General features: G+C 48.2%; 5 protein-coding genes; 3 read left to right on the top strand and 2 right to left on the bottom strand.

The window, feature by feature from the left end:
• CNAG_03120 overlaps positions 1 to 377 on the top strand; it is an 8,642-nt gene extending 8,265 nt beyond the window's left edge. Inside the window, exon 14 of the mRNA XM_012195647.1 lies at positions 1 to 377. This exon is cut by the window's left edge and continues 167 nt beyond it. In XM_012195647.1, coding sequence (XP_012051037.1) covers positions 1 to 20 — 20 coding nt within the window. In that variant the 3' untranslated portion in view covers positions 21 to 377.
• A 140-nt stretch (positions 378 to 517) lies between these two features.
• On the top strand, positions 518 to 1,937 carry CNAG_03119 (hypothetical protein). XM_012195447.1 has 4 exons: positions 518 to 786; positions 911 to 1,195; positions 1,369 to 1,487; positions 1,600 to 1,937. Exons 1-4 carry the CDS (start codon positions 567 to 569, stop codon positions 1,711 to 1,713), a joined length of 738 nt encoding a protein of 245 aa, XP_012050837.1. The 5' UTR covers positions 518 to 566; the 3' UTR covers positions 1,714 to 1,937.
• CNAG_03118 (hypothetical protein) lies at positions 1,846 to 3,693 on the bottom strand. XM_012195646.1 has 3 exons: positions 2,724 to 3,693; positions 2,242 to 2,658; positions 1,846 to 2,161 (listed from the first exon to the last, which is right to left on the bottom strand). The coding sequence occupies exons 1-3, from the start codon at positions 3,477 to 3,479 to the stop codon at positions 2,021 to 2,023; spliced, it is 1,314 nt and encodes a 437-aa protein (XP_012051036.1). The 5' UTR covers positions 3,480 to 3,693; the 3' UTR covers positions 1,846 to 2,020.
• Positions 3,694 to 3,802: 109 nt separating this feature from the next.
• CNAG_03117 (hypothetical protein) lies at positions 3,803 to 8,773 on the top strand. XM_012195645.1 has 4 exons: positions 3,803 to 4,486; positions 4,558 to 4,883; positions 4,945 to 7,993; positions 8,110 to 8,773. The coding sequence occupies exons 1-4, from the start codon at positions 3,884 to 3,886 to the stop codon at positions 8,677 to 8,679; spliced, it is 4,548 nt and encodes a 1,515-aa protein (XP_012051035.1). The 5' UTR covers positions 3,803 to 3,883; the 3' UTR covers positions 8,680 to 8,773.
• Positions 8,774 to 9,560: 787 nt separating this feature from the next.
• The window catches only part of CNAG_03116 (forkhead transcription factor 3), a 3,912-nt gene continuing 3,472 nt past the window's right edge, over positions 9,561 to 10,000 (bottom strand). The window contains exon 5 of the mRNA XM_012195644.1: positions 9,561 to 10,000. This exon is cut by the window's right edge and continues 411 nt beyond it. Coding sequence (XP_012051034.1) covers positions 9,916 to 10,000 — 85 coding nt within the window. The 3' untranslated portion in view covers positions 9,561 to 9,915.

Genomic DNA, 10,000 nt, shown 5'->3' with positions numbered 1-10,000 from the left:
AACAGCTGAGCAAGCCATAAGCTGTTGTTCATCTGTTTTGTTTTCTTTCTGTTCTTTCTTTTTTTACGAGTTACGACAACGATGTAAGGGGAGGAAATTTATTCGGGAATTCATGTTTCTTTCTTCCGTATATAGCAAAACAAATATTTTCAACCAACAAGAAGATTCAGAATTACATGGTGAGGGAGAAGATGAAAGATAAGAACGTGGTTATTGAAGTATTACAATATCACGAATTACCTGCGTATGGATTATGGACTATGAATTTGTGACGTACTTAGATATACAGTTCTCATGTTAGTAGTTGTGAGAATTGTTATTTTTTGCTTCTATAGAGAATTGGAATTATATGCATCTATGAAAATACAAGTCCAAGTATGGTTAATGAGATCCTTCGTCATTGCTGCAAATTCTTGTTGAGCCCAAGTCACCCGAGACCGTTTACAGGAACAGTCGCGACGCGTCAATCACTATACAAATTCACTGAACACAGCAGCGAGCTCTCGGCGTTTGATCTCATTGATCTCTTTCATCTTACTTTGCTGCATATCCCCTTCATTCTGACTATGACATCTTCCCTTCTTCCACTCGAACTAAGACTCCGAAGTCTCGAAGCCCAATTATTCGGCGTCCCACCTTCACTTCTTTCCGACCCCGACTCTCCCTCTTCAACATCACTGTCGGCACTTTCCACCCCGCCGGTCACTCGACGGATACTCAACATCGCACAAGGGCTGCACCAGCTAGGTGAATCGAGTGACGGTGTAAAGCGGCTTCTTGAAGGGTGTACGTGTGTCTCTTTTGATACCATGTTTCTGGGAAATGGAGACTTTTGAAGCTCAAAGCTGATTTGATGCAATTGTGGTCGGAAACCTTTTTCAATTGCAATCGTACTTGCTGTATCGTATAGATGAACAATACCTGCCTCTTCTCGCAATACCCACCGCTGGGGGACTATCCGCCAATGCTTCATCATCAGACTCAAATCCAACCTCATCATCCACTGAGCCACCCAACCCCACACCAACACTAGCATCAGCACCAACACCAATCCACGAATCATCCCTCCTCCCAGACTCCGTCAAGCTCGCCATGATCCTCGAAGCTGCCTCTGACATCCGCGGCGCTGAACGGGATTTGAGAGAGATTGAGATTTTGAAGAGTCGACAGGTAGAGGGTAGTGGAGAGCTTGAACGTGAGTCCTTTTTGTTTTTCTTTCTTTTTTCGAGTTGTTGTTATGAGCCTAGGCGCTGTTGGTCTTTTCAATCTCATTTTTGATCTTTTTTGAATTTATATGTTCAATCCTGCTGGGAAAAGAAATGATAGGCCGAAGATTGGTGTGGTAGCTGACCATAAGGAATGTTAAAGAGCTCTTACCGTTAAGACCAAACTTGATACAAGCCATGCAGGAAGTATCTGAAGAATCCCGCCAAGTAGAACATGCGCGAAAGAATGTTGGACAGCTGCTCCTGCGGTATAACGATTTCGTACGTCCTGCCCTATCTCCCGTTGCTATTCAGCACAGTTGTCCCCCCCCCCCAATCCAAATATGGCAGAAACTGACTCTAACGGTTCTTTTTTTTTTAAACAAAAAAAAAGATGTCCACGGTATCGGAATTATTCATCGACTTACATCACCAGATGGAGGACCTGGAAGAAGGTGTTCTGAGAGTGGAGAGGAAGAGACGGAAAGAACTGGCTTCGCGGTATTGAGATGCTGGTATTCGTCAATTTTGATTTCGTCGGATGATGGTAACGATGGTATAGTGGTGCCGCGGTTCGAGTGGTTTGATGAATAATGAGATGATTGGAGTGGAGTGAACTCTTTTGATTAATTGATCGAGGTTGTACAAATACGAAAGTCGATGCCCTGCATGAGATGATCGGGAGACGATCATGATGATAAAGGAAAATGCTATAACATGTACTGCTACAACCATTGACCGATATGCCCTTCAATCACCAAAAAAAGTAAGGGATAAGAGCATCACAATCATTGCAATTATCCCTTCCTTGATACTTAGTGATCATCTTCCTCCTCTCCCGGACACCCCCCAGGCCCCTCCATCTCTTCATACGACTTGTATTTGTACGCACACCAAAAGCAAAAGAGGTGTTCGTGTCGAAGTTGATCGACTGTGAACGTTACGTACGTTGCGGGCTGCAATAAGGTAGGAAGGTATTAGTTGGTCTGAAGACCTTTTTCTAAAATAAAATAAAATAAAATAATGGGGTACTCACGTCCATAGAAAGTACCCGCTTTGTTCCTGGCACCATCTCCTCCCAGTCTACATCTTTATAATCAACCTCTTCCTTGTGATCGTGTTCACCTCCTTCTCCTTCTCGCTGGAGCCGCTCAACTCTACTATCTTCTACACCAAATCTCACCATCCCTTCTCCTTCTTCTCCCTCATCCCCACCCTGATCTAGACCGAGATCAAGGTCAGTCAACATATCTCTCCTCATTTGCTCTCTCAGCCTCTCCGCAGCAGAAATGTTCTCTTCCTTTCCAAAGGAGGACAACTTGGGTAGAGATGGGGAAGGCGAAGACGAAGGTGAGGGCGAGAGGAAGTCCAGTTGGGAAGGGTAGATGAGTTTGAATAGTGGACGGGGGAGCGTACCGAGCGGATCGGAGGGGAAGACGTGTAATGGATGGAACTGTTGTCGAACATCAGTCTTGCTTTTCGTCCAAGAATGCAAATATGCGAGAGGGTAACACATACCTTGACGCCCTTTTCCCGATCCATCTCCACCAATAATTCCCTCGCCTTTTTGCCTTTTCTTTCCCTCTCCTTCTCTGCCCACTCCACCCTCTGCCGGTCTCTGAACCCCTCTGTCGCCCGCCCGAGCTGCTCCATTTTCGCAGTGTCCAAAGCATCTGGGTTCCGGTTTGCCGTGTTGAGCGGCAAAGGTGGTGGGGAAGGGGAGCGGGCGGACAGACCTTTGCGCCGGGCCCAGAGTGAGATTCGGATTGGCTCAGTTCGAGGATGGGTGGATTCGTGTTCTCGTTTTCCCTTCAGACCTTCTTGATGTTCTTGTCCCTTCTCCTCTTCTTCATCCTCATGTCCATGTCCATCGTCCAGTCGTGGCCGTTTACTTCCTATCCCGCCCCTGGAGGAAGAGGCAAGATGTAAAGGCGGCGACGGTGACCGTTTCTTACCCAAACCTTCACCCACTTTCCAGCCCATCTTCATCATCATCTCCATCGCCTTGTTTCCTCCTTTCTCCGCCTCCCGCGCCTCCTCCCTATCCTTACTCTTCCCCCGACCATCACCAAGCCGTTCAAACAAGCTTGTCTCCAACCCCTCTTTCCTCCGCTGCTCCTCCAGATCTTTCAGCTTTAACTGGTTCTTTGCCTGACCCAAGCGTTGCGATTTGAGCGACTCCTTGGCTCGGCGGGCAGAGTAGTTGAGCGGTTCGGGGGGAGGCGCGTCAACAAGAAATTTATCAGACATGAAGTCGTCTTCAGAGTCTGACATTGTGGGACTGGGGGATTTGCTATATATGGGTTAAACGAGAGATGTTGAATGTGTTAAAAAGAAAGCCATGTGACGCAACAAAGAGAACAAGTCGGACAGCACTACATACGGACAAGGCTTCCAAATCAACATGACGTTTGAACTGGATATTATTCTGTCTTGCACCCAGGGCCATAGCCCTCATACACCATCCTGTGCGGGACGAGCAGAGTCTTTCTGGTACATGCAATGATACAAATAGACAAAGATCTAATATTACGTAAATTTGAGTCGAAGAGCAGATCTCGCAACATCGCAAATGTAAAGATCCGTCGTCGTTCAAGCGAGCTCATGTTTTCCCAGAGATTTGCTCCAATTTCCTCAACCACTTCAAATATAAAGTAAAGCCACATTTCCACCAGCCCATGAGCTACTACCCATCCGACAGGGATTCTATGGACCCTAGCCGCCCAGCTCCCTATCCTCCGCTTCCCACAAATCCGCGTCCGTACTACAATGATTCAGCGCTTCGCCCGCCTTTCCGAGAATTGAATACACATACGCAGGATTATGGGGCGCAGTGGACCACGCAGGAAATGTACCACCAGTATAGCTCTGCAGAGTACACAGGAGCAGCGCTACCTAGAAGGGAGATGGACCTGCGCGAGCAGCTCGAACGACGTAGAAAAGAAAGAGTGATCGAAAGACGTAGAGATGAACTGGAGATGGAACGGCAACGAGACGAGTTGGAGAGGGAGCAGCAAAGGCAGGAAAGAGATCTCGAACAACGCATGGAAGATATGGAGCAAGAACGACGTAGGAAGGAAAGAGAAGGCGCTACAAAGCTCAAAATGAGGATGGCCGCTCCTACTCGCCCAGCTCATCCTGCTTCTCCTCCACGACCGCCTTCCCCCGCCCCCACTCTATCTGTGCGCAAACCCGTATTCCACGACCGTGGATTCTTTCTGGCAAAAGACATTATCCAAGCTGGAGGCCCGAGTAAGACTCGTCTGATGTCTCTAATCAGGGTATGTCTATTTTTTTCCCTTTTTCATTTTACAAGTAAATGGATAAAGCTGACCTCGAAAAATGATATTAGGAAAAGGGCAAGGGAATAGCCTTTCCCGATCCACTCCGCCCCAAAGTAGCCTACATCATTGTCCGCCTCGACTCCAGTTGCCCCAAAAACTACACTGCCCTCGCAGCCACGGACACCGAGACATTCCATCAGTGTTCCATTAACAGCGATTGGACGACGCCAAATGTGATCAAACATCTCGCCAAAGTGAAAGGAGACTTGCCGGCCAACGAGGTTCCGTCGAGCTTAAATAGGAAGTATGTGCTCAGAGAGGAATGGGTGGAGGAGTGTATTGCGAAGAAAAAGTTGATCGACGAAAGAGAGGAGTTTGGAGGATGGGAAGTCAAGTACGTATGATATCCTTTTTTTTTTCATGGGAATCCGGAATGGGAACTGATGTCTGAATAGAGTCACTTTTGATCCTTCCCTTGCAAATGGACCTTTTCTTCCGTCCGTCCCATCTGCTGTTTCTGCTCAACCCTCTCTTCTCGCACGCATTGGATCGCCGTCCATCTCCACACCTAAGGATGGAGAAATATCTTCCAATGACCTGTTATCGCGAATTGGATCACCACCCATCCAAGAAACTGTTGTTAATCCTGGTGGTCTCCTTTCCCGGATCGGATCATCCTCTATCCTTTCAACTCAGCATGGAGAGTCGTCGTCGAATAACACTGCTACTCTAGATAAAGATGGCGCGGAGGATCAACATCGATCTCCCCACCTTCATCTCGATCCGCAACCGCAACCTCAACCGCAACCGCGATCGCCTACGCAATCACCTCCCCCAACTCAACAGCTTCCTCAACGACCGCCAACTCCGCCAATGCCACCTCAACTTTCCCCTCCCCCCCACCGTCCATTCTCTCGTTCCAGCCAACCATTTCCAACCCCGCCTACTGGCGGTGATGGTGGCGAACCACTGGCCCAACCAATACCGAACGCCTCTACCTCGACCTCCTCCACATTTGATTTGTCATTACCTTCAAGACCTGCAGGACGTCAATACGAAGATCACCGACACAAATCTCAGAGGGAGCGACCAAACCATGATAATCAGAGGTTGCCACCCCGTCAGACACGCGAGACGGAACGAACTATGGTTCCTAGGTTTAGCTCTAGATCCAGGTCACCATTGGCATCTCCCCCGATTGGCCAACCATCTAGGCGGAATCGTCGACCATCCCGCTCACCTCCTCCTTTCGAAAGACGACGCTCACCATCTCCATTAGCACATGCATATCAAGACCCACTTCCACAATTTTTGCAAGCTGACCAAGAACATTTATCATCTCGCCCTAACACACCGCCTACGCCTGGCGTACCAGACACGCCTACTTCAAACAACTCGCTCACCGCGAATCAGATGCAGACGCAGATTTTGAACCAAAACCAAAATCAGAACCGCAGTAATCACTTACCCAACGTATCACAAACAACTTCTACATCGTCGCTACCTCCTCAGACCTCAAGACCATCCCAGCCCACCCAACCGACCACTGGGCCACTCCCGAACCCAACACTACGATCAAGACCATCCCAACTACCTTCTCAGCTTTCTCCAGCATCCCAGTCCACTCAATCCACCCAATCCACGCAGCCTACATCTGCGCTCTCGCAGACAACAATGCGACCTGTCCCCATCGCAGTTCCTCTCACCGGACACGGAGCGCCTCATCCAAGGATAACACCTACGTCTGGACCATCCGCTGCGCAGGTTCGACCACCGAATCTTTCGTTGAGGTTATCTCAGCCGGCACAACAAGTCGCATTGCCATTATCTCAACCACCTCGGACGCAAGCGCAGTACCCACCGAGTCCGTCTCCCAATGAATCCGAAACTGCGCGACAGTCTTCGGCGATGCCACCGCAGCTCCAGCCCCAGCCCCAGATCCAGCCCCAGCCCCAGATCCAGCGCCAATCACAGTCACAGTCCCAATCACAGCACCGTATCCAACCCTCACCCCAGCGCCCTCCTCACAACATCCCGGCTGCCCAAACCTCCCAAGCCTCTAACTCAACCCATTCTACACTTTCCGTCAAACCGTTGTCGAGCCAAAGGAAGGGCAGTACCGCTGTGAACACCAGCCAGAAAATGAATCAAGGCGGGACGGTTCCGCTTCTGACAGGCACAGGGACTGATCAGCATCAGCATCAGCTCGATATGAAGAACAAGGAGGCTATTTCTGGAGCGGACGCTGGCGTTGGCGTTGGCGCGATCGCGGGCGACGAGGTGGAGAACAGCAGCGGCACAAATCAGAGTCAGGGTCAAAACCAGATCAAATCTGAGGACAAGAAGGACAACAACAATAAGGGACAAAAGAAGAACGCTGGGAAAAAGAAAGGAAAGGGTAAAATAGCACAGAACGGTGCCAAGATCGTAAAGGTCGAAGTGCAGAAGGGCGAACTCCTGTTGAAGAGCGGAAATCAAGAACGTGACCAAAAGTCGAGAAACGGGACAACTGAAACGAAGGAGGAAAAAACCAATGCCAATCTTACTATTGAACGAGGTGAACATGGGGAGAAAGACAAAGTTGATCAAAAAGAAGGACAAGCGCAAAAGGAAATGGAAAAGCCTATAGTTATACCCGAGGTTGAGGCTGAGACGCGTTCCTCGTCTCAGAGATCACTCCACTTTCCATTACCAGTGGTCGATTCTTTGCCTTTGCCTATCCATCATGCTCAACCCGAACACGCGAGACTCACTGAGTCTATCCCGCCCATCCAACCTGTTCGCCAGCCTGATCACTCCTCTCAAAATTATCAACCATCTGATTCCTCCCATTTACCTTTATCTCTACCCTTTCCACAAGCCGATACTCTCGGCCTTGCTTCTACCCCAGATGTGCTGACCGCCCCTGGTGCTTTCAATGAACAAGGTTTATCGCCTCTCAGCAATGGATCAATGCAGTTTTCTTTACTGCCCTCCCACGCATTAGCGTCATCGTCATCATTATCCTCGCCAGACGCATCTATCCGGCCTGTCAAGCCTTTGCAGCCTCTGCAATCTACAATGCCAAGCTCGGACCGTGGTGCAAGGTCATCTACCGAGCACGAGCATATGATACCCTCGTCACCCGGCCAAATCGCCCATGTTCCTTCTACACGCCCTGACGCTCACCCCTCTATCACATCCCCCTCTTTTCTCCGCATGCCACCGATCTCCTCTCCATCAACAAGTCCACACAACCTCTCATCTCGGACATTGACTTCCAGTTTGACAGCCGATGGTCATGTATCAGTGCCCATGCGAGAGAAAGCGAAGGAGAAGGACCAGATTGAGGTCGATCAGAATGGTCCGCAAGCGGGAAAAAATGGAAGTGTTGATAAAGGAAAAGGGAAAGAACGCTTGGGCGAGACACAAGGTGCAGGGCTGTTTACAGTAGCGGGTGCGGTACCATTGAGCTTCTGGGTATATGGTGGGCCAAGGGCGCGAACACTGGAAATCGTCATCACTGTGAGTCCCGTCCCACCTCCCATATACCTGTCTATCCATCCGTTTCTCTTTTTTTGGATATCTTTCTTGCTTTGCGCATAATGCTGACAATCCCTCTCCCGCAACTATAATTGTAGCACGCCGGCGGCGGTGTCCTCACTTCCCCAACCCTCGCTGGATTTCTTATTCTACCCTTACCCCCTTCTTCCCTTATAAATAACCCGGACCACATTGAAGCTGTACGATCAGTGCGAGGGCAAGAATGGAGGGTAGTGATTTCTGAAGAATGGATTTTAGATTGTGTGGAGAAGGGTGAGTTACTTGACGTAAAGAGGTACTTGTTGGAGGTGCCGCCTTCGGAGGAAGAGGAAGTAGCGGGTGTGCTGGAGGATATTGATATGGAAGAAGAGGAGGGGATTAAGGGAGACGAAGAGGAGGACAAAAACCGAGACGAAGAGGAGGACAAAAACCGAGAAGAAGAGAGAGGACACAATGATGAACGAGACGGACATAGGAACACAGGAGAACCAGTGAGAATAGACGAAGCGATCAATTCCAAGGAGAGATTGGCCATCAAGAAGCCTGAAAAATCTTCAAGTGGTTGGATGAGCATGTTCACAAGGAAACGACCTGCACCGGATGGTGATGAAGAAGTATATGTCGGTAAACGAGGAAGGGGATTTTATTCTGATGATACCTCCGCGTGATACCTACAGAGTATGATCATTTATAATCAGGATCTTTTCAGTCAAATTTCCTCAGGACTTGGCTTGTATGTATGGATTTCTTTTGTTTCCAACACATCAACCGGCGGCCAAAACCCACGACTAAACTTACCTACATACCATCTCCCACTGCTGCATATGTGGACTATGAGCTTTGTCAACCTGTCATTTTTTTCCTTCACATTCCACAGCGTTAAACTCGATTGCCTTTCTTTGTCATGATGGCAAGGGCAAGTTGCAGAATTGGGTAGAAGTTGAAAGATCTGTTGTGATAAAATGACGAATAGATTCGGAAGCTGGATAGTCTCAGAGGGCGGTTGGAGCAGAGAGATTAGGCATTGCAAAGGAGAACGAAAACAAAGTGCGACGATTTTACGACCATTTATTACCATTATTCACTACCAGCCAAAGCTCAAAGAATGCACAGAGTTATGTCTATAGTTGTACCTATGTATATTTGCATATATAGAAGTACAACGAATAAGCACGATCGTGCAACAATACTTTACCTTCGGTATAGCTGCATGAATGCAGTACAGAGGATAATGACTGACCAGCGATATTGGCCTCGATGCTATGCAATATGCATGTCGGTCTTCGCCCAATAGCCTCTAACCTCTACATCCATCGCTCCTCTCCTCGTATTCTCGGCAGTCAAAAGAGGGGCTCACAAAAGCGAGAAAAAAGAGGAACAAATATCTATCTCCTTCACTATCGAAGGCGTAATCCGGCCGTCGTACCTTGCAAGCGTTTGTAGGTGTGAGAAACGCTGCATGTGAATAGAGGATAATAATGTGTGCACCAGTCGCTAACCGACGGAATAAATCGGCAGCATAGTCAACGCTCAACAGGATTACTTCTCCTTTCATTTCCACTTTGTAAAATTGCATTTCCTTTTGTGTATATCAATTCAAAAATACCCTACACCTACAGCAGAGAGCCCTTGTTCGCTTTATTTTCAAGCTAAAGAAGAGAAGAAGAAAGATAGGGGAAGTATGTAATAGAGAAAGGAAGATGAGAAAAAAAAATAAACTGGAAGAATAACAAGTAAAACCAGTATATACACTCAACAAAAACGGTTGTTCGGAAAAGGAGAAAGAAACACATTTTTTATTGTTTGCCATTTTTCGTTTGTCTTGTTGTTAGTCGCCCTTATAAGAAACCTTCACAAAACAAAATTCTCCTCCGCCCCCTAATCTCTTTTCGTCCTCCTCATACTCATGGCTGGCCGTAAAGCTCATCATCCTCTAGTTCATCAACCGACCCCTCTTGTCCCCGATTCCTTTCTACCCATTTCTCATGC

The sequence above is a fragment of the Cryptococcus neoformans genome, chromosome 8 (genome assembly GCF_000149245.1).
Source record: "Cryptococcus neoformans var. grubii H99 chromosome 8, complete sequence".
Taxonomy (NCBI): Eukaryota; Fungi; Basidiomycota; class Tremellomycetes; order Tremellales; family Cryptococcaceae; genus Cryptococcus; species Cryptococcus neoformans.
The sequence above is the reverse complement of the archived record's forward strand: the minus strand, read 5'-3'. Positions and strand labels throughout refer to the sequence as shown.

Excerpts from the sequence above, each read along its gene's own strand:
- CNAG_03117 (XM_012195645.1), top strand. The coding sequence starts at position 3,884 with ATGAGCTACTACCCATCCGACAGGGATTCTATGGACCCTAGCCGCCCA. Across the intron at positions 4,487-4,557 it reads GTCTGATGTCTCTAATCAGG|GAAAAGGGCAAGGGAATAGC; the intron begins GTATGTCTATTT and ends AAATGATATTAG. Across the intron at positions 4,884-4,944 it reads TTTGGAGGATGGGAAGTCAA|AGTCACTTTTGATCCTTCCC; the intron begins GTACGTATGATA and ends ATGTCTGAATAG.
- CNAG_03118 (XM_012195646.1), bottom strand. The coding sequence starts at position 3,479 with ATGTCAGACTCTGAAGACGACTTCATGTCTGATAAATTTCTTGTTGAC. Across the intron at positions 2,659-2,723 it reads ATCGGGAAAAGGGCGTCAAG|TTCCATCCATTACACGTCTT; the intron begins GTATGTGTTACC and ends GTTCGACAACAG. Across the intron at positions 2,162-2,241 it reads AGCGGGTACTTTCTATGGAC|CCCGCAACGTACGTAACGTT; the intron begins GTGAGTACCCCA and ends ACCTTATTGCAG.
- CNAG_03119 (XM_012195447.1), top strand. The coding sequence starts at position 567 with ATGACATCTTCCCTTCTTCCACTCGAACTAAGACTCCGAAGTCTCGAA. Across the intron at positions 787-910 it reads AAAGCGGCTTCTTGAAGGGT|ATGAACAATACCTGCCTCTT; the intron begins GTACGTGTGTCT and ends TGTATCGTATAG. Across the intron at positions 1,196-1,368 it reads GGGTAGTGGAGAGCTTGAAC|AGCTCTTACCGTTAAGACCA; the intron begins GTGAGTCCTTTT and ends GGAATGTTAAAG.